The 26,714-nt window shown below is 47.4% G+C and overlaps 1 protein-coding gene across 3 annotated transcripts; it reads right to left on the bottom strand.

The window, feature by feature from the left end:
- Positions 1-256: 256 nt before the first annotated feature.
- On the bottom strand, positions 257-25,902 carry MTMR4 (myotubularin related protein 4). 3 transcript variants are annotated; one of them, XM_047832287.1, is made up of 19 exons: positions 25,785-25,902; positions 24,561-24,599; positions 20,758-20,847; positions 20,284-20,400; positions 19,662-19,744; positions 17,492-17,652; positions 17,284-17,380; positions 17,000-17,113; positions 15,964-16,160; positions 15,587-15,715; positions 15,047-15,158; positions 14,366-14,561; positions 13,949-14,134; positions 13,702-13,872; positions 13,396-13,550; positions 5,888-7,286; positions 3,315-3,425; positions 2,991-3,079; positions 257-2,545 (listed from the first exon to the last, which is right to left on the bottom strand). In XM_047832287.1, exons 2-19 carry the CDS (start codon positions 24,561-24,563, stop codon positions 2,368-2,370), a joined length of 3,588 nt encoding a protein of 1,195 aa, XP_047688243.1. In that variant the 5' UTR covers positions 24,564-24,599; positions 25,785-25,902; the 3' UTR covers positions 257-2,367. The 3 variants fall into 3 exon arrangements, with proteins under 3 accessions (XP_047688243.1, XP_047688244.1, XP_047688242.1); XM_047832288.1 differs by lacking the exon at positions 25,785-25,902 and adding an exon at positions 25,538-25,615; XM_047832286.1 differs by lacking the exons at positions 24,561-24,599; positions 25,785-25,902 and adding an exon at positions 22,279-22,752.
- Positions 25,903-26,714: the final 812 nt, after the last annotated feature.

Genomic DNA, 26,714 nt, shown 5'->3' with positions numbered 1-26,714 from the left:
CCCTCCCCCCTCACCCCCACCTTCCAGCTCTGCACCAACAGCGTGGAGCCTGCTGGGAATTCTCTCCCTCCCTCTCTCTCTCTCTGCCCTTCCCCCTCCTCACTTTCAAAATAAATAAATAAATTTTAAAAACTTTAAAAATGGAAATGGTTGGGAGGAAGGAGTATAATGTTTTAGTTCTTTCTCATGGTCAAAGAAAAAATGAGTATTAAGTTTACTTAGAAATTAAAATGAATAAAAAGACCCAACAAAGCAGCACTAATATAGAGATTTTATTTAAATTGTATTGAGTTTTTACAGCACATTGCATGTTTGTCACAACGCAACTGCACAGTTTGGATTTTTGGCCACATCATGTCACTTACACCCACGAGAGCTCTGAAAGGAGTATTTGATGAATACATCTGAGCTGAGAGCCCAGAGTCTCTCTCCAAGGCCATGCAGTATGTTCACTGATGGGACAGTCCCTCAAAACAGCCACACGAAGTAGACAGATACAGTCTCCTCAAATGTTACCACCAATCTTACTCCCCCTGAAAATGGGCAGAGTGAAGTGCAATGAAAGTTAATTAAAAAGCCACTCGCAACTGGCAGTAAATTTTAATGATTGAGAAAATGCTTAGAATTTTACGTATCAGAGACAAGGAATAGTTTGTTACTTTTTCAATGATCTCAGGAATTTCCCAGACACAAATCTCCATTATTCAACTCCATTTAAATGAAAAAAAAAAAAAAAAAAAAGTTCTGCTAGGCTGACCTAAATACGCCAAAACTTTTTAGGTTACATCCATGACAAGTATAAAAGCACAGATGCTTCTCTGTAGGACTAAAGAAAAGGTCAGGACAAATAACAATTCTTGTTCTAAATGCAGATCCTAGTTATTTTCAAATGAAAAATTTTTTTCTAGGAAGTAACATGAAAGTAGCAGTTAGACAGACAGCTACCATAGTTTTAAAACAGGATAAGCCTAAGTGTAATTCACCTTTTATACACCAATGGATTAAGGAAAATGTATAAAGGAAATACTAGTGGTTTCATTATAGATCAAGGAGACTATATCTGTCCCAACCACAGTACATGGCTATATCACTGTATCTTTTGGTTAAGTGCCACTGGTACATATTAAGATGAAACAAAACAACAACAACAACAAAAAAAAACAATGTTTGGTCCAAATGGACACATTTTCTCTCCCAATTTTGGTATCAAGGCTTTATTCTCTTCTGTTTGGGTTCCATTGTTAAGTGCACAGAAATAGACAGCAGCATTTGTACTGAAACCCTCACATACCAAACAGCATATTCTAGGAGGTAAAAACCAAATGCTAAATTCTACCCTCAAGGTGTCAAGTGTTCAGGATAAGAAGCAGTGTGACCCAGAGGAGGCAGCAGCCAAGGGAAAGACAACACGAGGGAAGTGGGCAATGGAACAACAACAAAAATCCATTGTTTCGTTTTCATGCCAGGAGAGGATCAAGGTGTAACTCCTGTGTTAGCACCAGGACAACTAGGAAAAGTCAGGCGCAAAGGGCAGGGCACGATCAGCAAATATTTGACAAGGATCATTTCTGCTTTTCCCTTCTCATTCTTCACAGTGCATACCTCAAGAGCTGCCACTGAGTAACAGAGACGACTGCCTTCGCAGCTCAAAATAACTGATTTTTGCCAGGACTGAACATCAGCAGAGCTTTCCTCTGCTCCCAAGAATGTCTGACTCCTTAGAACTGTCCCTCTAAACTGAATATTCACTGATGTTGGCCGATAAGCCAAGTGAAAAATACAGCAAAACCTCCACTTGCTGAACCAGTCTTTAAACCAAACTCCACAGAGAGACAGAACTACTGCAACTAGAGGGAGTGCCTCTAAAGACTGAGCCTTCATGCACAGACACAGAGCACAGAGGAACAGGATATAGTTCATTTCAAATAGGATAGGAATTCCTATCTTGTATACTAAAATCTGCTTTTTTCAAGGTGGAGGAGAGATGGATCTGTTTATCACTTGGAGTTTGGTTATACTTATGCCTTTCTATTGCTGTTTGGGGCATGTATCACCAGGCGGTATCTATGAAATCATCATCTTGTGGCCCCTAGGACAAAAGCTGGAGTCACCAGCTCAACATTAAGCTTCCAGACTCTGGGTCTGGATCAGGACCATTACCCCAAGGTGAGGGTCTCACCAATAGAAGACCTCCTGCCAAATTGGAATTCCTCTGCTCCAGTCTCATGGTACCATGGAGGATTTCTCAAGACGGTATCTTTGAGCTCTGTTATTTCATGAGCCACACCAAGGAACCTTCAAAACTACACCTGAAGCAGATCCTCCCTTCAAACCTGCTAAAATTGGACAGGTCATCTCCTCTGGCATTCAGCTGGAAGCTGTAGCAATGGGTTTCTTCAGATGTTGGCTCATGAGTTCCCTGGCACGAGATACTTGGATGTGTTCATAACAGGAGTTACAGACGAGAACTGGGTCATAGAGCTGTTGATCAGGAATGGGCAGCTTCAGGTGGCAGCAGCCAGCACAAAATACATTCCCACAATTTCTGCCAAAGAACAAAGAGGGAAGAGCTCATCAGAAATGAATGATCCTCACGGCCCCTGAGTGGCCCAGTCAGTTAAACATCCAACTCTTGGTTTCAGCTCGGGTCATGATCTCATGGTTCATGAGTTCAAGCCCCACATCAGGTTCTGTGCTGACAGTGCAGAGCCTGTTTGGGATTCTCTCTCCTCTCCCTCTGTCCCTCCCCTGCTTGCATATGCTCTCTCTTGCTCTTTCAAAATAAACACTAAAAAAAAAAACAAACAAAAAAAAAACCATGAAGGATACTCTAAAAGGCCTTACATGAGTAAATAAAGAGAAAAGTTGGCAGAAAACAAAAGTAGTCCCTATAAAGATATCTCTATTTTCAGATTAACTCTATTTAGCTCAGATACACATACATCAATCACTCCTTTTTGAGCCTTACAGAATCATATAAAACATCTTACCGGCAATGGTGTCTTCGTTTGGCCAACCAGAACTCACAGTCACAGTTATAGCAATGTGATGCCATATGGTCTGGAACCCAGCGAGTCACCTAACAGAAGGCACAAGGAAAAATTCCAGGTCCTTGTCAACAAAGTAGAAGAGCAACATTGCAACAAGGAAAGCATTCCAGGAGAAAATGATGAGGTCTGTCTTTATAGTCGGCCTCTACTTGCCTAAAAAGAAGACACTCACCCAAGAGAAGGTTCAGTTTATAGCATGTCACTCATCTCTGAGAAATATGAGAATTCAGTGCTTCACAAAAGCATGTATTTGCCTGGACATACCTCAGTCTCTTTCTTATCAACAGGTTCCCAGCTTGCTTCTGAAAGGCAGTCTTCACTGTGATCAGAGCCAAAATCTTCTATATCACTGCCATCGGACTCCTTCAAACATGTCTGAAGAAAGGCAAAGACATCAACACCATCTTCACCATCACTAACATGTACTGTTTCCTATGCATTAGGTACTATTCTAAGAATATTACATGCATGAACTTCTTTAATTCCTCCCAAGAATCATATGATGTATATTATCATCATCCTTATTTTACAAATAAGGAAATTAAGCACTGAGAAAATTAAAAGGTAGTAAGTAGTAAACCTGAATTTTCAACGTTGTACAGTTGACCCTTGAACAACACAGGTTTGAATTGCACAGGTCCACTTGTATGCAGAGATTTTTCAATAAATATAGTATAGTCCTATGAATGTATTATTTTCTCTTCCTTGTGATTTTCTTAGTAACGTTTTCTTTTCTCCAGCTTACTTTATTGTAAGAACACAGCATACAATACATCTAACATACAAAATATATGTTAATTACTGTATTATCAGGCTTCTTAGGCTATTACTAGTTAAGTTTTGGGGAACTCAAAAGTTCTATGTGGATTTTTGACTACATGAGGGTTCAGCACCCTAACCCCTGCATTGTTCAAGGGTCAAATGTATTTTGGATTCAGACCTATGCTCTTAACCAATATGCTTTATCACAGCACGGACATATTTCTCATTACATTCTAAACCAGAGATTCACAAACTATGGCCCACAGGCCAAATCTAGCCCACAGGCCAAATCTAGCCCACTGCCTGTTTTTGTAAATCAAGTTTTACTGGAAGACAGCTACACTCATTTTTATACGTATTGTCTATGGCTGTTTGTGTGCTGTGACAGCAGAGACAAGCAGCTGGGACAGAGACTATATGTCCCACAAAGTCTAAAGTATTTAATATGGCCCTTTACCAGAAAGTTTGCTGACTCCTGTTCTAAACCAACACTCCGAATATTAGGAAGTTGTTAGCCCTGACCATCCCATCCCAGTAAGTGGGCAGCAGGCAAGTGGGAATGTGTTAACAGAAGGAAGGGAAGTGTCCGTGTTGATGACATGATACTGTGACCAAGAAACTGACTCCTAGAAGCTTCTTAAGAATTGTGGACCCAAATCTGAAGGCTCCCAACACAGCAAAGCTTAGATAGTCTTCATCATCTCTCACTTTGATTATTCCAAAACATCTTTTTTTTTTTTTTAAATGTTTATTTTTGAGAGAGACAGAGACAGAGTGTGAATGGGGGAGGGGCAGAGACAGACAAGAGACATAGGATCTAAAGCAGGCTCAGGTTTGAGTTGTCAGCACGGAACCCGACATTGGGCTTGAAGCCACGAACCGTGAGATCATGACCTGAAGCTGAAGTGGGAAGCTTAACAAGCTGAGCCACCCAGGCACCCCTGGATTATTCCAAAACATCTTAACCAGCCTCCCAACCTGCATTTCAAGTGCCTCATCCACTTGACACACCATTGCTAGAGTAGTATTCTTAAAATACAAATCTGATGGGGTGCCTGGGTAGCTCAGTCAGTTGAGCATCCAAGTCTTGGTTTTTGGCTCAGGTCAGGATTTCACAGTTCATGAGTTTGAGTCCTGCATCAGGGTCTGCACTGACAGCATGGAGACCCTGCTTCAGATTCTCTCTCTCTCCGTCTCTCTCTGTCCCTCCCCCACGTGGGTACTCTCTCAAAATAAATAAATAAGCTTTAAAAAATATTTTAAAAAATACAAATCTGGGGTACTTGGGTGGCTCAGTTAGTTAAGTGTCCGTCTTCAGTTCAGGTCATGATCTCACGGTTTGTGAGTTTGAGTCCCATGTCAGGCTGTCTCCTGTCAGCACAGAGCCCACTTCGGATCCTCTGTCTCCCTCTCTCTCTGCCCCTCCCCTGCTCACACACACACTCTCTCTCTCTCAAAAATAAACATTGAAAAAAAAAAAATACAGATCTGATCATGATTCTCAGTGGCCAAAATCATGCTGCCTTGAGGGTAGAATCCACACAAGAAGGGATCTCGAGCTGACCTTTCCAATCCCTGTCTACTTCTCCAATATCAGCTCCCACCTCACTACCCAACTCCCTCCTCCATGGCCCCAGCACACCTGTACATGCATGTCTCACACATGCACACGTGCACACACACACACATACCCCCATCCCTTTGTTCGAGTCATCCCATCAGAATACTTACTGCCTCCATGCTTTTGAGAATGGTATTTCCTTTTCATGGTCCACCTAGCCAAATATGACAAGTTCTTCAGCACTCACCTCAAGTATTATCTTCTCAGGAAAGCCTGAGCCCCCAACACCTGATGCTTCCTTCCAGGATAACATTTAAAAAAATCATTCTAGTTGTCTGCTTCTCTCTCCTATAGACTGTGAGCTCCTTGAGAGCAGGGACTATGTCCTTCATCCTACAGACCAGCCACCTAACACAGTGGCACATAGCAAGTACCCAATGAATAAATGTTGAATGCATGGAAGGCTGGATGGAAAGAATGAATGAATGGATGGATAGCAGTGGTGAATACTTACAAAATCATCCTCATAGTCCATGGGGGGCTCTGCTGGAGGGGCACAGCAGTGACGGATATCCAACCTCATCTGAAGCTCACGCACCTGTCGGCGTAGCTGCTCTACCTCTTGCTTGTACCCTGCTTCGATTTGCCGTAATCTATGCTGAATCACATCCGTGGGAAAGGGCAGTCCATCATCATCCAGGTAGAGAGGAGGCACTGGAGAAGGGCAGCTCAGTGGAACAGGCTTTGTGCTGGAGACCTGCTTTGGGTGACCGGACAACCACATCCGGTTGTTTTTTCCCCCTGGACCAGTACAGTGTCCACTGGAATGACTAGAACAGACCGGTGATTTCACCCCTTCTCTCTGAGCCCACTGGCCCCCAAAGCAGGGCCCTATTGCCCGCACCTGCTTGTTGCTTGACCTTTTGCTGCAACAGCCATAGGAAAGCAGCCGCCGAGGGGTGGTCTCCCCACTTGGGAATGAAGTCACCATCCCTTGGAAGCTATCCCAGTTGGATCCTAAAAAGGAAAACTCACTGATCTGGCTCTGAGAAATTGGCTTTCGGGCCCATTCCAATGGCACTTTCCCAAAGCGAGGATTTTCCAATAACTGCCCATTCCTATTATTCCCTCTTTTGCCAGTGTATTCCTCCCTATGAATCAGATCTGACACAGAGCTGGGCTGTTCCTGGTGGGAACTCCTTGCCACAGACCCTGGGGGATCTTGGCTGAGGAAGTCAGTGCTTGGCTCCGAAGGAGTTTGGCTGGTAGCACTCAGTGGGTCGCAAAGGGTACCCAGACTGTGATCTGCAGCACATCCAGAGGGCACACCTAGCATGGAATCTAGCAGGGCCTGTTGGGGGGCACCCGAAAGGGAGTCCTGGGAAGACTCAGGAAAATCACAAACTCCATTCCATTTGTTGGAAACAACTTCGGAGAGTGTGCTGACAGCTTCTTTCTCAGGACAATGTTCAGGTGGCTCCTCTGTGCCATCTAAAGTCCTATTCATCTCATTGTGGGCAGGAGGGTCTGGAGCTGCTGCTTCAGTCTCTTCCAGGACTTTGATCTCAGGATCAGAGATGTTGCTCTTCATTTCCTGGGGCACTGCAGTACTAAACAGTTTGTAACTTGGAGAACAGCTTCTCTGACTCTTGAAAGGTTTCTTGCTCAAGTAGTCTTTCTGGCTGCTGGGCAGAGGGGAAGGAAGACCCATTTCTCCTACGGTCTGCTGAGGACCTCCTACCACAGATTCCACAAAGGTCTCTGAGCCCTCAGGACTGCTGTGCCGGGGCTCCAGGCCTACTCTGGCCTCCTGACAGTGGTTATTCAGGTTAGGGTCACTGGATGTGCGAGTCAGGGGGCTGCTTGTGTCACAGGCAGAAAGCAGATCGTCCATAGATCTGGTTTTAGGTAATCTGGAAAGACAAACACACCTCCAGGTCAGTAAATGGGAGCTACCTCTAATATGCAGAATCAGGCCATCAAAGCAACATCAAAGCCAGAGTTCCCAAGATACAACATTTAAGATTACAAACAACCAATGTTCACTGCAACAAGTCTACTCTGCAAAAAGTGAAGGACATGAACTCTGTCCTCCAGAACTGAGCATCTGCCCCCAACTTTTATCAGTCCTCACTCTACACAATCTCCCTGGGCGATCTTGACCACTCCCACGGTTGCAATGCTTTCTATGTTGATGCCATCTAAATCAACTATGCTAGCCAGGACTATACCTGAGCCTTAAATCTAATGTCCAACTACCTCTATCACACTCGGTAAGATGGAAGCAAGCCAGTTTTGGAGCTAGACAATACTGGTTCTGACAATGATTAGCCATATGACTACAAGAAAGTTATTTAACCTTTTAGACATGTACTATCATCCTCTGTAAAATGATCATCATAAATTATACCTTATAGAGATGCTATGAGGATTCAAACTATAGGCAGCCAAGAGCAAACTTACTAAGACTACACTCACAACTTCTCATTTTTACTGCCTTCCTTGTTAGAAATGATCTTTCCATCACAGTAGTAACCAGCACAGCCTTTTACAACCCCTTAGCAGCAGTGCATGCCTCAGAGTCCTAAGTCACCATGGAAAATTCCCCTAGCATAAAGCACTCAAAAGAGTTCTAGAAGCATTCGTGCACACCAAACGGGTAACAGACATTTTCAAGAATGTCTGATTCTTAAAACATTTCAAAAGTCCTTTGAGCAACAAAAACTTCAGGGAAATTTGCCAGGAAACAGTGGAGACTTAATTGGACTCCTATTTTCAGATGCCTCAGTCAGTCCAGCCCACACAGAAAAATCCCTCAAAGATGGAGTTAAAATATAGCTGATTTTTTAAGTGTTTGGTTTTTGAAACTTATGGGGGTTTTTTAGTTTTTTTTTAAGTGCTTATTTTGAGAGAGAGAGAGAGAGACAGAGAGCACGTGCACATGTACAAGTGGGGGGAGGGGCAGAGGGAGAAGAGAGAAACCCCAACCAGGCTCCAAGCTGTCAGCACAGAGCCTGACCCAGGGCTCAATCCTGTGTACTATGAGATATGACCTGGACCAAAACCAAGAGTCAGACGCTCACATTAAAATTTTTTTTTCTTTTTTTTTTTATGTGGGGGAGGGGGGCGGCACCTGGGTGGCTCAGTCAGTTAAGCGCCGACTTTGGCTCGGGTCATGATCTCATGGTTCCTGAGTTTGAGCCCCACCTCAGGCTCTGTGCTGGAGCCTGTTTCAGATCCTGTGTCTCCCTCTCTCTCTGCCCCTCCCCCGCTCATGCTCTGTCTCTCTCTCTCTCAAAAATAATAAAAAACATTTAAAAAATTAAAAAAAGTCAGACACTCAACCGACTGTGCCACTCAGGTTTAAAAAACACCTTATTATGTTTTTTAAGTATTTTTATGTGTGATTTTACTTTTGTGATCAATTTTGATTTTGTGTATGTGTATGGTATGAAATTCCAGGAAGGCAATGGCAATGGTTATGATTACACAGTCTCTGGAGTCCCATAGCCTCGGCTCAAATCCTAGCTTGGCAATTTTTTAACTATGTGACCTTAACTTCTTTCTCTAAGCCTCCATTCCCTCATCTATCAGAGAAAGGTAACAGTATCTATCTCTTAAAACCGTGGTGAAGATTAAACAAAACAATCCACTTCAAAGCACATCGCTCAGTACTTCCTACATTACTGCACTTACTATTTACTTGTTTCTCTCCTGCTATAAAAGTGCCTTGAAGGTAGCACTGTTTCTTATTTGAATTCCCAACACTGGCCAATCAAACAATTTGAGAAATGAGTAGTGAGCTGAAAATCTAACATCAAGTGTTCACAGCTAGGTACCAACTGAATGAAAAAGACAAGTGAAATTCAATATTTGGTGCACATTAGGAGCTCCTATAGATCTTCTAGATATATAGACAACCAGACCCATCAAAGACCTATGAATGAGAATGGCCAAGAGTGAGACCCAGGCATCTGTATTTTTAAAAAGTACCACAGCTAACTTTGGTTCCCCCCCCCCCTTTATTTTACTTTTTTATCATGGAAACTTTCAAACATACAAAAGAAGTAGAAGAGTATGAAGACCTCCCATGTATTCTTGACCCAAATTCAACAGTATCAACAGTCTGAAATCCTCAACAGCCAATTACTACCTACACAGAAGGTTTAATCAATAATGCTGGTAGAGACAATAATGCCTGAGGAGTTTTGAACAGAGACAACTCATCCAACGAGGGTGGTCAAAGAAAGCTACGTAGAGAAGGTAGGATTTGAGCTGGGTATAGCAGAATGTCTTGTACTTTAATGGAAAAAGAGAAAAGAGGGCAGGATATTTTTGATCTAGAGAAAGGTAGAACCAAGTCAGGCCAGCTGTTAAAGAAAGCATTTTTTTTTTTTAATTTGCATGCTACTTAGTCCTCCAAATCCAACTCTCCATCTTGAACTGCCTATAGCACACCTTCTCTTTGCTAATATTTCAATCCCAACCTGCCTGTATCTCCTCTTCCCCGAACTGACTCGTCTTCTCAACTTCCCAATGTCTTTAGGTTAGTACTAATATCCATCTAGTTTCTAGGCTTGGAGAGTCATGACCTTTGACGAGTCCTCTTCACTTCCACACTCCCACACTCAGTCACTCCATAATCTGCTAATGACTCCTCTTCAAGGATTTTAATCCTTTCCTTTTCCAAGGACTCTTCCCCTCATATCTGAATTACAATAGTGTTGGCTGTTCTCTGTGTCCCCAACTACCCAGCTCAGTGGTTCATTCTCCAAAAATCCCATGGTCACCAGGTCACAATGACTTCCTACAATGACTTCCTATTGACAACTGACTCAAACTCCTCAGGGAAATGTCTAAAGCCCTCAATGAACTATCCCATATTTCTTTCTTTCTATTCCTCAGAATGGCCCCTTCCTAACCCCTGCCAGTTCCAAAGAGGTTCCTCTTTTTTTCTTTGAACTATCTCTCATGTAGAGGTGCATGGGTGGCTCAGTTGGTTAAGCATCAACTTTGACCCAGACCATGATCTCATAGTTCATGGGTTTGAGCCCCATGTCAGGATCTGTGTTGACAGCTCAGAGACTGGCGCCTGCTTCAGATTCTGTGTGTGTCTCTCTCTGCCCCTCCCCTGCTCACGTTGTCTCTCTTTCTCTCAAAAATAAACAAACATTAAAAAATTTTTTTTTAAACAAAACAACTAACTCTCATGTATCCAATTCCTTTGGACCCCTCTCTACTACTTATTACCAGGTATTCCATTCATTTGTTTGTTCATTTAAGCATTTACTAAAGCACCTATTATGTGCCAGGCCCTGCACCAGATGCTAGACAAAAAAGCCAAGGTTTCCTGCTTGGTCTTCCATTAAAACTTCTCTGAGTAAACAGTCACCAAATGACCCCTTTCTGACTTCTCATTTCTCTAATAGCTTTGAACTATACACATTCTTACTTGCTTGGATGCTGACTTAGAAATGTTCTCTAGTAGTAGTTCTCCTATGTCTATCTTATTACAGCTTTTAAAGAATATCTTAAATAGAATCAATATCTTGTATTTCTTTGGCCCATAAACCTAGAATTAGACAACTAGTAGGTTTAAAAAAAAAAACACTGATTGAATTGAAAAATTAGATATTAATTTAAGACAGTGATTTTTACACAAGTCACAGAACTTACTGAGAATTTGATAAAAAGTTCTGAGCCCTCTCCCTGGCAAAGTAAACTTACAAATTTGAGTATACTCAAATTCTGCATAGTTTGGGGAAAGAGGAAAATCACAGAATTCTTGAAGCCTATCCCTGGGCAGCTGACCATGGACTCAAGACCCTAAAACCAGTAATTTATAGGGGCATGTTTTTTTTTGTTTTCCTTTATAATATTCAACCAGTAATTTAAGCTATATTTTAGCTTTAAAAGTCTTCCACAAGGGGTGCCTGGGTGGCTCAATCAGTTAAGTGTCAGACTCTTGATTTTGGCTCAGGTCATGATCTCACAGTTTATAAGATCAAGTCCCACATTGGGCTCCATGGTGACAGCACAGAGCCTGCTTGAGATTCTCTCTCTCCCTCTGTCTGTCTGCCCCTCCCCTGCTCACATATGTGCTCTCTCTAAATAAATAAATAAACTTTAATAAATAAACAAATAAATAAAAAATAAAAATCTTCCACCAAGAAACAAAGATCATACATATCCTTTGAACCCAGCATTTTCATTGCTTAGAAATTTATCTGGCAAAAACACTAGCACAAATGCCAAGATACACATATAAGGTGATACTACTTAATTGTACACCTAAAAATGGTTCAGTTGATGGGGCACCTGGGTGGCTCAGTTGGTTGGTTAAGCAACCAAATCTTCGTTTCAGCTCAGGTCGTGATCTCACAGTTTTGTGAGTTTGAGCCCCACATCGGACTCTGTGCTGACAGCATGGAGCCTACTTGGATTCTTTCTCTCTCTCTCCCACTCTCTCTGTCTCTCCCCGGCTCATGCTGTCTCTCTCTCAAAATAAATAAACTTAAAAAAATTATTTAAAAAAATGGTTCAGATGATAATTATTATGTGTATTTGACAACTGTTTTAAAAAACTTACACATAGTTAAGGATGTTATTTAAAGCACTCCCAGTAATAGTTAAAAAAAAAAAAATCACCTGAATGATCACCAGTTGGAAACTGGTTATATAAATAATGCTACACTCTAATTTTAGACTAACATATGCAGCCGCTAAAGCAAAAAAACAGCAGCTTTACATGTGCTTTACAGGGGTGACAGCCTAATACAAAGCGGGCAAAACATTTTGCAGATCAGTATGCAAAATATGGTTCCGTTTTTGTATTTTATTTTGTTAAGGTTTATTTACTTTTGGAACAGAGCACGAGCGGCAGAGGGGCAGGGACAGAGAGAGAGAGAGAGAGAAAGAGAGAGAGAGAGAGGGAGGGAGGAACAGAGGATCCAAAGTAGGATCCAAAGCAGGCTCTGTGCTGACAGCAGGAAGCCCACTCGAACTCACAAACCTCAAGATCATGACCTGAGCTGACCTGAGCTGAAGTTGGCCGCTCAACCAAATAAGCCACCCAGGTGCCCCTGTTTTTGTATTTTAAAAACGTTTCTATATGAAAGCGTGGATACATGTATGTAAACATAAACATCAGGAAAGACACGCAGTGTTACCAGCCTGTGGGGACAAGGATCAGGGAGGGAGGACTTTCATTTTCTACTTTTACATCGTTCAACTTTTTCTAAAATAGGAACTTGTGTTACTCTTATAACGTAAACAACATTGACTGTACTTCCCCCAAATATTCAGCCAGAAGATAAACTTTAATTTTTATGTCGCCCTTTAACTTCTGGCCTTTTTGGCCAGGTGGCTCACCTGGTGAGCATCCAACTCTTGATTTTTGGCTCAGGTCATGATCTCACAATTGAAGGGATCGAGCCCTGCATTAGGCTCTACACTGATGGCAAGGAGCCTGCTTGGGATGCTCTCTCTCCTCTCTCTCTCTCTTCTCTCTGCCCCTCCCCAGCTCATGCTTTTTTTTTTTTTTTTCTCCTCTTTCTCTCTCTCAAAATAAATCAAAAAGATAAAAACTTTAAATTCTGGCCTTTTCCTGTGGGAGAACATGAAGGCCATCCCTCTTCTGGAAACCCACTTCCCTGAGAATCAGATGCTTCTAGAAGTGCCCCAATCAATGCCTTCTATCAGTGAACATAAATCAAGCCCATTCCCACAAACCTTCCTGAAACAGTCCTTTCTGTTCTGTTCTCCTGTCCTCTGCTTGGCTATGTCACAAAGGGTGAGAGCAGATCCAGGAAAGAAGGTGACCAATCTTATCTTAGGAGAGGACCTTGAAGACACACAGAGTACACTCCATGCTAGCTGCAAGTCCTGGGCCAAGTTTCTCCTTCAACTATATCAAGAAGTTGCTTTTAAATATCTCATAAAAGAAGGAAAACGTTAGGCTAGACACAAAGCAGTATTGCCTTCCTGGTGGGGAGAGAAGAGAGCAAGAAAGGATCTTCTTACCTGTCCAGAGAACGGCCAGAAAACTCCTGGCTCTGAGCCACCGGGGAAAGGTAAAGATCCATGGTCTCTTCCCCAAGTGTACATGGAGACGACGCTGGCAAATAAACAGCTGTCCAGAGGTGTAGAGCCCGTACGTGACACACAGGATGCAGGACCTAGGGAAGCAGCACCATACTAGTGTTTTGTGAGCTGTTCCGGGTCCCTCTTCCTTCCCCAAGCTTTTGGCTCTACGTTCTCCCCACTGACTCAGCCTGTTCTCCTTATAGGTCTCGAAGAAGCACTGACAGGATAAGGGTTTGGACTTACCATGTCTGAGCCAGGTGTGTAGAGGAAGTTATGGAAGTTCTTATTGCCAGCTCGCAGGAGAGCCCACACAGAGCAGGTCCGCTTATAGATGTTGCGCTTCTCTCGCTCCCAAGGATTGTTGGCCAGGAACGTGCCGTAGAGGCAGGAGTATGTGTGCTGCACCAGCTTTACCTAGAGGGCCAAGACAGCTTGCAACTGGGAGCCTCGGCCACCTTCTCCCTGACCCTGGCCACAGGCTTTAACTTACCAGGAATGCTTCATTAAACTCAAACAGGCAGGGGAACTGCTTGAGCAGCTGATGAACGGAATCAAGCCACTGGAGGAACACAGGGCATTGCTCATTTTGGTCCTCTGCATTCTCCTGGTGGCCACAGCGATCTCCAAACTTGTGCCCAAAATCCAGCCAGTCAGACTCTACTAAAACTTGGAAGCCCTGCAAAAAAGAGAGTCCAAGTACAGGGCCTTTCTGGAAAGGCTGGTATGCTACTCCCCAGGGGATGCCCGAAGCAAGGAGCTGGCAGCTTCAGAGAAGAGCAGAACCAATCCTATGACTCAAAGCCACCCATGGCCTCCACTGAAAGATCCCCAAGACAGATCCAGAGGACCCAACGCCTTCTCCGCCCCCCTTTCCCTCTGTTCTTTCCCACCCAACCCCACTCAATACCTCCAACGTCCTATAATATGGGTCCAGTAGTATTTTGGCCAGGGCTACAATCTGCGGTGTCCGGTCCCAGCCATCTGAGCAGTGCACCAACACAGGCCGGCCTTCCCGGTCTACAGTATTAGCCACAAGCACAGCTGCCTTTAGCATCACCGACAAGTGCTGTAGCCATTTGGTGCTCTCCAGTGCCGACAACCAGCTACGCAAGAGCAGAAATCAAGTCTGTCACCAAGGGCGCTGAGGATCCAACGGTCTCTTCCACCGCCCATGGCCAGCCACAACTAATGAAGTCCCTAGGGAGGGCTGAAGCCAAGTGGTCCAGTCTGTGGCCTTTCTGCCAGGAGGTATCTGGCAGGAAAGGAAGGAAGACAAGACCTGAGGTAGACAAGAGACTAGGGACCGAGGGAGAACGGGAAGCATCACACGCACATTTAGCCATTCTTTCCCCAGTTCTCTGTGTTCTTTAAGTAGGAGAGGATCCAAACAAAGGGAGCCCAGTGTCCTGTGGCTTCCAAAGTGTTGGCTAAAAAGCAGAAGAAGTGATCTTGGAACTGGCCCACTGCACCCAGGCTCTCAGGTCTCCCATACCTCTATACTCCCCAGTTCCCTCTCTCACCTCCTAAGAACTAGAACTGGGTGAAGGACAAGACAAGAGAGGATGGAACTGGGGCAGGGACCACCTACTTGCTGGGATCAGGCATCTGGCTACACACAGCCCGAAGGTACTGGAAGCTGTTCCGGATGGCATGGATATTGGCCATTCCCATGAACACGACCTCACAGTTGGGATAGTATTCTGTAGACATACAGAGGAGAGTGGAGCATAAGAGCATGTCCTGAAAACAGGCGTCCAGGACAAGTGGGCCAGGCTTCCTTGGCAGTGCAGACCACTTATGTCTGGATGCTCAGGAGCCATATACTAACGGTAGTAATAATGATGTTAATGACAAATGATAGTCCTATTACTACTAGCAATGGCAATACATAGTAAACTCTCAATATATAGTAGCTTCTCTAGCCAATAATTGTTATTATCATCCCCATTTGACAGATAAGAAAATAAAACTTAGATTAAGCAATTTAGTCATAGCTAGTTAAGTGGCAGAGTCCCGATTCCAAGCCAAGTGTTTGGCTCTTTCCACTGCACGAGCTGCCCCCAGGTCCCTCCTCACCAAAGCCACCCAGAGCACAGACTGACTGCAGACACTGGGGTAACAGCAGTACCTTCACACTCACAGCCTCCACCCTTGGCCCGGTTGGCCACAGCCGCCGTGTAGGATCTAGCATCCAGGATCAGCAGTTTCTGGGGGGCCGCTGTGCTCTCCACTCCAGAGCATGCAGTCAAGGAAGAATCTAAACATGTGGCAGGGAGCAGACCCTGGGTCAGGCAGCCCAGCCTCACCCTACCCTGGGACACTCCCTTTCAGAGGAGAACATACAACTATAGTCCCCTGCCACCCCACAGCTTCCCAAAGGGCAGGGACCCTGGCACCCTGTGTGTTGTCATCTTCTTCCCATCCTCTCACTGGGGACTCCCTGAAAGCCAATGAGACCAAGGAGGGGACCTGCTCCCCAGGGCGTAAGCACCACCCACACCTTACCGAAGTCAGTGTCACATGCCTCGCTGGCATCACTATTCCCAGTGCTGAGGGAGCCCCCAGTGGCCCTTGTCCCTGGGTCCAGAGCACAAGCTTTAGCGATGGACGTGACCAGATACTCATCATCAGCATTGCGCCAGCCCCACCAGCTGATCTCAGGCTGGCTGCAGCGGGCAATTGCAGCCCCATTGCGTAGGTGTCTGACAAAATGGAAGAAGCCATCATGCCCTTGCCAGTTGCAGCTCCCACCCCCCAGGCCTACTACCAAGGCCCCAAGAACTAAGATCTCCAGAGCCAACAGGGGCTACCAGTTCACCCAGGCCATGATAATAAACACCAAGAGCCCTTGACATATCTAGAGGGCTTTATAGTTTAGAAAGTGCTGTCATACACATTTCTCAAATAGGCTGTGTTGCCAGGGTGACCTTGACTTCTTGAATCTGCACAGCACCTGCTCCAGGTACAGACACCAACAGGAGAGCAAGCCTGAGCCCAGAGCAGAACAACTCCAAACCTCCTCGCTACTATATGCCTCGCTCTATGTTAGCTATAATGTTCTACTGCAGGGAACCCGCAAGCTTTTTCAGACAGAAACAAACAATAAATGTGCAGCTTCACACGTCATAGCCAGTCTCTGTCATACATTCTCCTTTCTGGTTTTCTTGGTTTTTGTTTTTTTTTAAATAACTTTTTAAAAATATAAAAATCATTCGTAGTTCTGGGCTGTACATAAAACAGGCTGCAGGCTAGATTTGGTTCACAGGCAACAGTTTGCCAACTCTTGTTCTAATGCAACATTTTACACACACACACACACACACACACACACACACACACACCCTCCAAAAAAGAGTAAAGTGAATGTACTCTCCAAAAGCCTCATCTTTAGGAGAAAAAAACTGAGGCAGTTTTTGATTTGAAATTATTTCATTCCCTGCAGGGTGTCAATTCCCAGTCAACTAGGACAAATCTCCAGTTTTGACTCTTTCCTTATTGCATAAAAAGTATCCTCTCTACTTCCTGTCCCCTACCGCCTCACCTATACACAACCACCGGGATCCGCTTCCAGGAGCGGAAGGAAGCCACGTTCTCCAGCTCTTTGTCTGTGATCCACACAGGAACCAGCAGCTTCTGGGGGTAACTGGGGCACAATCTGCGAAGAGAACAGATGGGATCACCAAGCTTGATCTAAGACATGTGATGACAAGATCCCCAGAGATGGCTTTGTGAGTCAGGAGTCCTCCCCTCACAGAACCAGGGGCTGTGCCCGGCAAGGTCTAAGTCTAGATTGGTATTTTGGTTACCCCACCCCTTCCCTCTCACTTGTAGTTGCTGTTGATGTGGGAGACTCTCCAGACATTCTGCAAATCAAAGCCCATCCTCGCGAGCTCAGCCTCCTGGCGACATCTTATGTGCTCTCCTGCAACACAGCCCCCACGCCTGTCAGCATCCAACAGAACCATGGCCAGGGGTGGAGGAGGGTAAGAACCAAGAGACAGGAAATCTTCCAAAGAAAACAGCCTGGCCTTACCTGGCTGACATAGGTGAGTATGCTGGTCCTCCTCAGTCAGCCCCAGGCACCAGGCATGGTAGGCAAAGGCAAAGAGGTCTTCAGGCTTGGCAGGTCTCGCCGTGGCCCGGCTTAGCCGTGACAGCCACTCTTGGCACTGCTTGAAAGTGGAGAAGTGGCACCTGCCAGGCAAGAAGCCACAGAGTGAGATAAGAGGCAGGTGTGCACTGGGGCCATAAGGGTCGAAAACATGGGGAGAGGAGGCTTTAAAGCAGGAGGTAAGGCATGGGGATCCTGAGGAGAACCAGGGATACTGGTGAATACCCAAGAGAATTTATCTTTTTGACAATTCTCTTCCCAAGAACTCTAGTCCTTGAGACATACTTGTACCTTCTAGTGGGGGGCCCTACCATTTCATTTCTCATATCAAATCTAAATGCTACCGCATGTCCCTGAATGTCTGCTATTCCACGTTATCTCCCATGACTCCTGCTTCAGGCAGGAAGTCCTGTTCACATCATTCCTGTCTCCTTGTTTCTTCACTTCTGCTTGATTATACCTCGTCTTGGCCAAGCCACATCCTACTGACACTTTGAAGATAGTTCTGGTCACAACTCTTTTTTGAAGCCTTCCCAGCTCATTTTAAGACCCCTTCCTCTTTTATTCTTAATATGCTTAGAGTATTAAACAGTATGTTTTTCCACAGCATACTGCCACTGTTAAATCTTCCTTCAGCAACTAGACCTCAACCTCCCTGAAGGCAAGGCCACTGTGGATTCTCTTTCTGAATCCCTACAGACCTGAGCACATGACAGCCTCTAAACTGAGCATTCTTTTAATAATCCGTGGAATCATTCCAGATTCCTCTTTCTCTCATATCCAATCTGAGAGCAAATTCTGTCATCTCTACCTTCAAAAATCTGACCATTCCTCACCAGTTTGACCACCACCACGCTAGCAAGGCCATCATGCTCTGTCACTTGGCTAACTGCAATAGCTTAACTAATCCCTCGGCTTCTGCCCTTGCTTTTGCCCCCAACTCACTTCTATCTATTCACAATATAGCGGCCAAAGCAATTCTATAAAACATTTAATCAGATCACATCTCTCCTTTGCTCAAAACCCTGCAGTGGTTTCTCATTTACCTCAAAGTAAAAGCCAGTCATTATGACAACCTGACACCCCCCCTTACCTCTCAGATCTTACATTCCACCACCCTCACCCACATGCACTCCACTCCAGCTATACACTAGCTTCCTTGCTCTTCTTCCAATATGCTAGGTACATACCCACCTCAGGGCCTTTGCATTCGCTGCTCTCTCTCTCTCTCTGGCACCCTCTTCACTCAAATATCCACATGGTCACTCTCTTTAGGTCTTGACTCAAATGTCACCTTTGCAATGCAACCTTCTGTGATCACATTGTTTAAAGCTACAACCTTCACCTCCATAGCACTCCATATCCCTTTTACCTGCTTTATTTTTCACCTTTCATTTACCACCATTTAACATATTTTACTCATTATTTACTGCTGGCTATCTCCCCGATGGAATATAAGCTCCATGAGGGTAGGAAATTTTGTCTCTTTGTTCCTGCTGTATCTCCAGTGCTTAGAACAGTCTGCCATAGGGGCACCTGGGTGGCTCAGTGGGTTAAGCATCCAACTTCGGATCAGGTCATGATCTCGTGGTCCATGAGTTCAGGCCCAGCATTGGGCTCTGTGCTGACAGCTCGGAGCCTGGAACCTGTTTCAGATTCTGTCTCTCTCTCTCTCTCTCTGGCCCTCCCCCATTCATGTTCTGTCTCTGTCTCAAAAATAAATAAACGTTAAAAAAAAAAAAAAGAACAGTCTGCCATAGAGGAGAGTACTCAATAAATGTATGTTAAGTGAATTAATAAACGAACCAACAATAAAGTAAGTGCTGTATGCTAACCCTAGGTGCTTTCTCATACATTATCCTATTTAATCCTTATGACAACCCCATGAGCTATGCATTATCCCCATTTTTCCAGGTCAAGATACTGTGGGTCAGTAAACTGACCTCCCAACCTAGACAGGGCTTCTACCTTTTCTTCCAAATGGGGAAAGTGAGGCAGGATTTTTCCTTTCTTGCTGCAGAGAAACCCTGCATCAGAGAGGCCTGGGCAAGACTAGGGCCAGAGGACCTGCGTGCAGCCCCATTGTTCTCACCTCACCACTTTGGAGTCCTTGCAGGCAATGTGCAACTGGAACATATCACGGCTCTCTACACTGTCAATCATCCGGAGGGGGACCTTCAGAGGAAGGGCAAACGAAAGCTCAGATCCCCACTCTCACCCCTCCTCATGCCCACCCCAGCCCAGATGCTGATATATCAATACTAGGAAGGAAACCCACATTTACTGAGGGCCAGTTAAGTGCTTAGGAACTGTGCTGGGTCCTCTACATACAGGGCCTTAATTAATAATCACAAGAACCCTGCAAGCCAAGTGTTTTCACAACAAACTATTAGGGAAGAAATTGACCTGAGTAGGGTGACTTGACCAAGGCCACACGGTTGGTAAGTGGCACTCTTCCAACAATGCCACTGCACCCCTTAGAAGGGCCAGGAACAGAGTAAAAGGAAAGAGAGAAGAGGGGATGGAAGAATAAGAGACAGGCAGAAAGACAGACCTATAGCTAGGAGAACGAGGCAGGAAAATAAAAGGTTGGTGAGAAAAAGAAGGGAACCCCAACTGTTTGGAGACACGATCAAGTAGAGCATTGGAACAATCCCACCTTGAACCAGACAGGGATTCTACCGTGGTTGTGGGAGAACAAGACAGGAACTCACGTTGATGACAGAATCTTTAAACTTGATATGCAGTCGGTAGTTGGAGATGGCAATGAGGGCATCAGCTGCCCGGCCCAGGAACTCCACTCCCTCACCCTGCAGCACTGTAAAGGGCACCTGTTGAAGGGCAGAGGAACCCTCAGTCCAGAAGTGAGTCACCCCTCCATTCCCCTCCCCAAACCCTGATCTGTGGGATTCCCTCTGGAAAAGCTGGGCCAAGGCAGAACAGAAGAGTCCTCTCCACGGTAACAGCACCAGGCAACAGCTGTACAGGAAAGCTGCCTTTCCCTCCCTGGGGCCAAAGGCTCTACAATGCACATGTAGACAGATTCCCCTCCCTCCAGAGACCTGGAAACAGGAAGCCAAAGCCCAGAACTAGATTCCCTTGGAGATATTTTTTGAAGGGAGGGAAAAAAAGGTGTTTTTAATTGGGCAGAAAGTTCAACCCACCCTGGGCCCCCAACTCCTCCTTACCTGCAGATTCTCCTCCTCTTTCACTAGTTCCTTGGGGGGAAACAGATCCTTGGCTTGGATGTACTCCAGGCTGGGGGGCCCTTCCTCACCCTGTGGGGAAGGCCTCAGCCCTAAGTCACCAGGCTCCATTTGGCCCATTAGGTCTCATTCTGCTCCCCTCCCCTCAACAAACCGGGATACACCCCATACACACTTATAAAGGTTCTGGTCACCAGAGGAGAGAAAAGAGGCCTGGCTTGGTTGGGACAGGGGGGTACTCAAGCCTATTAAGCCTAAGGGAAGAGTAAGGTCCAAAGAGGACCTGGGAATCTGCACTCCTCAAAAAGAAGCAGAACCAAAAAGAACCAAAATTTCCCAAACGGAAGAAGAGAGAAAACTAAGAAAAAGACAAATGTGAGGGTAAGACAGAAGTGAGAATGGGAAGTGCTGCCCTGAGAAAAAGGAACCAGGTGTAGTTGCTGGTTTTAGAGATGAGAGGGAAAACAGGCACCTAAGACCACGACCTGTCAATCTGGTGGGTGAAGGAGACAAAGAGGAGTGGGTTGGGGGATTCAGTCCCAAGCCTCTAGAGGGCCTTCATGGTTGCTTTCAAAAGGAGGATGTCTTTTGGAGCTGAGCTTATCTTCCAGTTAGGCCCACACTGCTAAAGAGCCCCCACCACCTGCCAAGCAACCTGCCCTGCCCCCTGATCAGAGGGGAATTCCTAAGGAATAACCACAGCAAGCAGAAGTAACTCCTCTCCCAACCACCAGGGAGGGGTGAAGAGGGGATCCACGCACCTGGGAGAAACCGGGAGACCCAAGGAAGGCCAGGGGAGAGAGAGAGGAGGCCTGGCAGCCACCCACGAGGGATGGGGGAGGGGGGCGGTGAGAGGGGAAGGGTGGGAACATCTGAGAGGACAGATGGGGGAAGCTGGGAAGGAGCATTAAGCCAAAGGGGGTGGGGGAGGACTGGGAATGATGCAGAGGTACAGAGCCCTGCAGAGGCAGGGAAGATGGAGAAGAGAGGCTGTCTGGGGGACAGTCAAGGAGAAAAGACTGGCGTGTCAGGTGAGGGTTGGAGTGGTAGAAGGGGGAGGGGACTGGAGCCAGGGGAACAGCTCACACATTCTGTGCTCCCCGACCTGCCCCCCTAACATCCCAGCCACATCCCACATCCCCATGCAAGGATGCAGCGGGTGGGACCAAGATGGAGAGGTAGAGGTAAAGGGATGTACCCCTGCAGGGCGGGGCCTGGAGATCTGCAGTCAAGGGCAGTGGCTCCGGGGCCAAGATGGGTCAAAGAATTGCCATCCCGTCCTTCCACATCCCCCGGCACCCGAAGATGAAAGCAAGTCCAAGAAAGAAAAGGGAACCACCCGCCGCCCCCCGCACCCCACCCCCCCCGGCCCGCTCCCTTGCCAAGGGCCTAGGGAAGGGGGATGGGCGAAAATCCGGAATCTCAAGGGTTGGCCCTGGGCGGGGCTGGGGGTGCAGCATGCATTAGGACCCCTGGGCCCCCGCAGGCGAGGCCAACACTTACGAAGCAGCTGAGCATAGAGCAGGAGACGCGGGCGGTCAGGCTCATGGTCGCGGGCGGTCTGGGCCAGCGCACATGTCCCCGGAGCCGCTGCGCTGCCCGCCAGTGCCGGGCGCCCGCCGCATCCCGGCTGCGGTGCCTGCCAGGGGCAGCCGCGGCGGCCAGGAGGCGAGCGCGCTGGTAGCAGGGCCTCCGCGGACTCCCGCGCGCCTCTCCCCTACTCTCCACAATGGAGCGAGCCCGGCTCCGCCCTCCCGCACGAGCGCAAAAGAGAGGGGAGAGACCCAGGCCGCGAGAGGAGGGATGGGGCGGAACCTTGCGGCCCCGCCCACAGTTCCAAGGCTCCTCCCTCCTCGGAGCCCCTCCGCAGCGTGCGAGGGCGTCCTCTGGGGAAGTCTAGGGGCTTTTGAAGTCTGGGGTGCGGGACTGCCCCCAGATAGCGTGAAAAGGTAAGGCAAGACCTCCTACATCTTTTCATTTCCCATATTCCCAGGTGAGCCACCCCACACCCCCCTTTTCCCACTCCATCCCCATGCTCTCCCCACCTTGAGTTCCTTCAAAGCCTGTTCTGAATTCTCAAAATGGAGCTCGCCTACCTCCACCCAGTGACCTTTCCAGTTCCAAGGCTTCTTCCTTTCCCTCCCAAACCACCACCCACCATACCCCTGTCCATCAGTGTCCTCCCATCCCCTAACGTCACTAAATCCCGTTCCCTTTTTTTGCCCCTTAGAACGTACACTGATCTCTGCCAGTTAGTCACTCCACACTCCTGAAAGGGAAATTCTCTAAGTGTTTTATTCTAAGACCCCTGCCCAACCCTACTCTTTAAGCTCCACATCTCCCTTGTTTCACATCCTCTGACATCTGGGTAAGAAAGTCTTTCTTGGAAAAGAATTTTTTAGGCTGGGAAAGAGAAGACTGGAACTACAGACCACAGAAGCATGCAGAATAAAACTTGAAACCCGAGAGTATGGAGGGAGTTGGGTAGAGGGCCGAGGAATAGGGAGCAGTGAAAGGCTCAAAGCGCCACCAGGAGTCACAGAAGGAGCTGGTGAGAATCCCACACTTTCCTGTGCCTGGTTACTTTCAGAAACCAAGGCTTTGGTTTGGATTTGAGGGCAAGGGAGGAATAGGAGAAAACCTGACATTGCATTAAGCATCTACTATGAGCCATACATGTTCCAAATATTATCTCACTAAAACCTTTCAGCTCCCCAAGAATTAAGCCTTATCCTGTTTTACTGGTGAGACATCAGGCTTAAAAAGAAAGTATGCCATTTACCTAAGCTATTTAAGTGGTGGTGCTAGGATTCAAAATTAAACTAGGCTAACCCTGAAGCCAACAGTCTATTCAGGATATTACAGAAAAGAAAAAGGAAAGGGGCTATCAGTTGGTGGGGACCAAGACCAGCAAGCTTTCTAAGAAGATACCAGAACAGTACCGCACACACCACATACCCACATGCCTAGGGAGGGAAGGAGAGAGTCCTCTCACCAGCTGAATTCCCTAACATGTTCCTAAGTACAGAAGATACCTAAAGGAACTGAAAAGAGCAAGGGCCTGGTATGGGCCAGGGCCTACAATTCTCCACTCTCTTCTCATCTCACTGCTTCCTCTCCTAGTTCTCAGGGATAAAGTAAGGGGTTCCCTGAACTTGAGGTGAGACAAGGGCACTTACAGTCAGTGGAAGAGTATACAGGATCATTACAACCCCCTCCCTAACCCATCCCCAGCACAGCCCAGTGATATTCTGGGCATCTTGAGGCTGCTGTCCTGCTGTATATCCAGTCAGCTATTGGCTGCAGTAGCTTAACAGACAGCAGCACCTTAGAGCTGGAGAAGCCCCAGTGTTTTGGTGGAGTCACTCCTGATACAGGACCCACAATATCCAAGGGGCCCACTAGGAAGTACAAGAATCTTGAGATAAAGGAGGCCTGGTTTTTCAGGCCAGAACAAAGAGAACAGAGAGCTTCCACCAGGGACCCAAGAAAAGCAAGAGAAGGGCCATTATAAAAGGCTAAGAGTGCCAGTGGTAGGTAGTATAGGGAACGCATGGCATAGCATGTGCAAAAAAAGACTTCTACAGGCTCCCTGTCCCAAGGCCATATACTGGCTGATGTTTTGCAATCTACAGAAACCCTAATTTATTTCCAGCGCAGATGAACCCGTTTAGGAGCTGAACAGAGTAGCCTGGAGCTCAAGGTCCAGGAGGGGCAGGGCAGCTTCATGGAGAAAGACAGGATTACAGAAAACACAACGATCTGAGGAAAGGGAGAGTACTCACCATTCTACTGTGGTGAGGGTCCTGGCTGCCTGCTTCTTACTGTAAGAAGACAGAGAAACATAGGATTCAAGAGCACCATTAATATTACCTTAGAATCAGCAAATGCCACACACCTACTCCGGACCTCTAACAGAGAATCTCACAGAGAATCCAGCCTCTCCACAAGTCCCCATGCCAGACAGAGGCAATGCGAGCTACATGGGGAGAAAAGCAACAAGTGATTCTGCAGGGCATGAAGTCAGTTACAAAGTTCTGGAGCAGGAATGAGTGTCATCCAAGATTATTCAGCAAAATTCAAGAGTCCTGATTCTGAGACCCGAAGGAGAACACTCCAAACCCTATTCTTTTTGGGAGAGCAAAGGAACTTCCAACTCTGAAACGAGAGGCTGCACAACCAAGACTTACTTCAGGCCTTGGTAGGGATATGAATCCACAGGAATGCTCTGCCAGCCTCTAAGTCTGGGAGTAGCACCCACCTGACCTGTTTACTGGGGGCAGAGTCCAGAGCAGAGGACAAGAGGGAGGGGACCACAACCTGTGAGCAGAAAGCAGCGGCGTTGGATAGGTCCTGCTGAGTGTACTTGACACCAAGTGGGATGCAGGATTGTGGGAGGCCACACACAACAGGGACAGAATCAGGCCAGTTCAAGGCCTCCGAGTCAGTACCTGTCAAATGGGCCTAAGCAACAGAAATTCAGGATGGGCCTCCTTGGCCCACTTAGGGAGCCAGGCCCCGGTTTTACTGACACTTTCCTTCATGCCTGCTATCCGAGCTCAAAAGCAGTCCAGCAGTGCCCTGCGCAAGTCTGTGGGGATAAAAGCCTCCATCTGTGGTGTTGCCCGCCTCCCTGATCACAGCCCACCCTTCCTCACGGGGGAGCCAGCAAGCGGCAAGCCAGAGGTGCTGCCTCACCGCCCACTGGCACGCAGCCTCAGGGAAACGGAGGGAGGGAGGAAGGGAAGGACAAGGACCAGACCTGCGATGCCCAGGGCTCCCAGACCAAGGGGATCTGGCCCCGGGGCGAGGGGGGAGAGGGGGGGCGGGCCAGGCTGGCAGAAGAGCCCAGGTGTCCAGGTTCTAGGGGCGGAGCCTAAAGATTCGGAGGCGGGGCCCCGAATGACAGAGGGCGGGGCTCATGAAAAGCGGAGGGGCTGGGGCGGGGCGGGGCAAGACGCAGTCGTTGCGGTTCCCAGACTGGCAGTGCACGGGGCACGGTGACTCACCCAGGCGGCGTCCGCCCGACCCTCCGAGGCCGCGCTCTCACCACTTCCGTCTCCCCCAGCTGCTGAGGCCGCGCAGCTTCGACCCCACCACGGTGCCTCCTACCCCAACCAATCGTATCTCCGGTCTGTGCGCGCCCTGGCCAATAGCCACACCAAGTCCCGCCCTGCCCCCACCACGCAGCCGCCGCCCTCACTCTTCACTCCGCTCATTGGTCAAATGGGGCAGACGCCCTCCCAGCCTTTAGCCTATCGGGTGTCGGAAGACAAGACAGTACCTGGGAGGAGGAGGTGCGGCCCCGGAGAGGAGGCTCGACCAATGAGAAATCACAGCGCGTCCCTGCGGCAGCCAATGGGAGAGCAGTAAAAGGGGGGCTGCTGGCTTAGGCTCCAGGGGCCGGAAGTGGGGGGTGGCTGTCGCCTACTGGTAGCGCAATTGGAGGCGGGGCCTGGTAGTGGCCCTACAGCCACTTCCGGCAACGACCGTCCTTTGGGTGTAGTTCTCAAATAGATCCCCGGTGGCACCTCAGTTTATCCATTTCAGTTTTGGTTTCGCTGCGGTCATCGCGTCCCAAACCCAGAAAGGGAGAAAAGACCCCGCGGGCTAAGGGAGGAGGCAGGCCTAGGCTCGAGGCTCTGCCTCGGTCTTCTTCGACTGGAGGCGAAAGGGTTTCCTCTCTTCTGCATCTTGACGGGTTCCTCCAACCCTCACTTTGCATCGGTGAATCGACCCTGCCGTCCTTCGGGACCTGCATGGTGCCGTCAGTCCTGAGTAAAGATCTCTCACTTGTGAGAGATGAAATCTGGATCTCAGGTTGCCACTAGCTAGCTGCGACCTCCTGGTCTGTAAGGAGTAGGAACAGGACTCACCCAGCTCTTCGCTCCTCCCTTTCTCCCTCCCCGGCCCCGGGGAACCAGAGCAGGCAGCATGGC

The sequence above is a fragment of the Prionailurus viverrinus genome, chromosome E1, assembly GCF_022837055.1.
Source record: "Prionailurus viverrinus isolate Anna chromosome E1, UM_Priviv_1.0, whole genome shotgun sequence".
In the NCBI taxonomy this organism is placed as follows: Eukaryota; Metazoa; Chordata; class Mammalia; order Carnivora; family Felidae; genus Prionailurus; species Prionailurus viverrinus.
The sequence above is the reverse complement of the archived record's forward strand: the minus strand, read 5'-3'. Positions and strand labels throughout refer to the sequence as shown.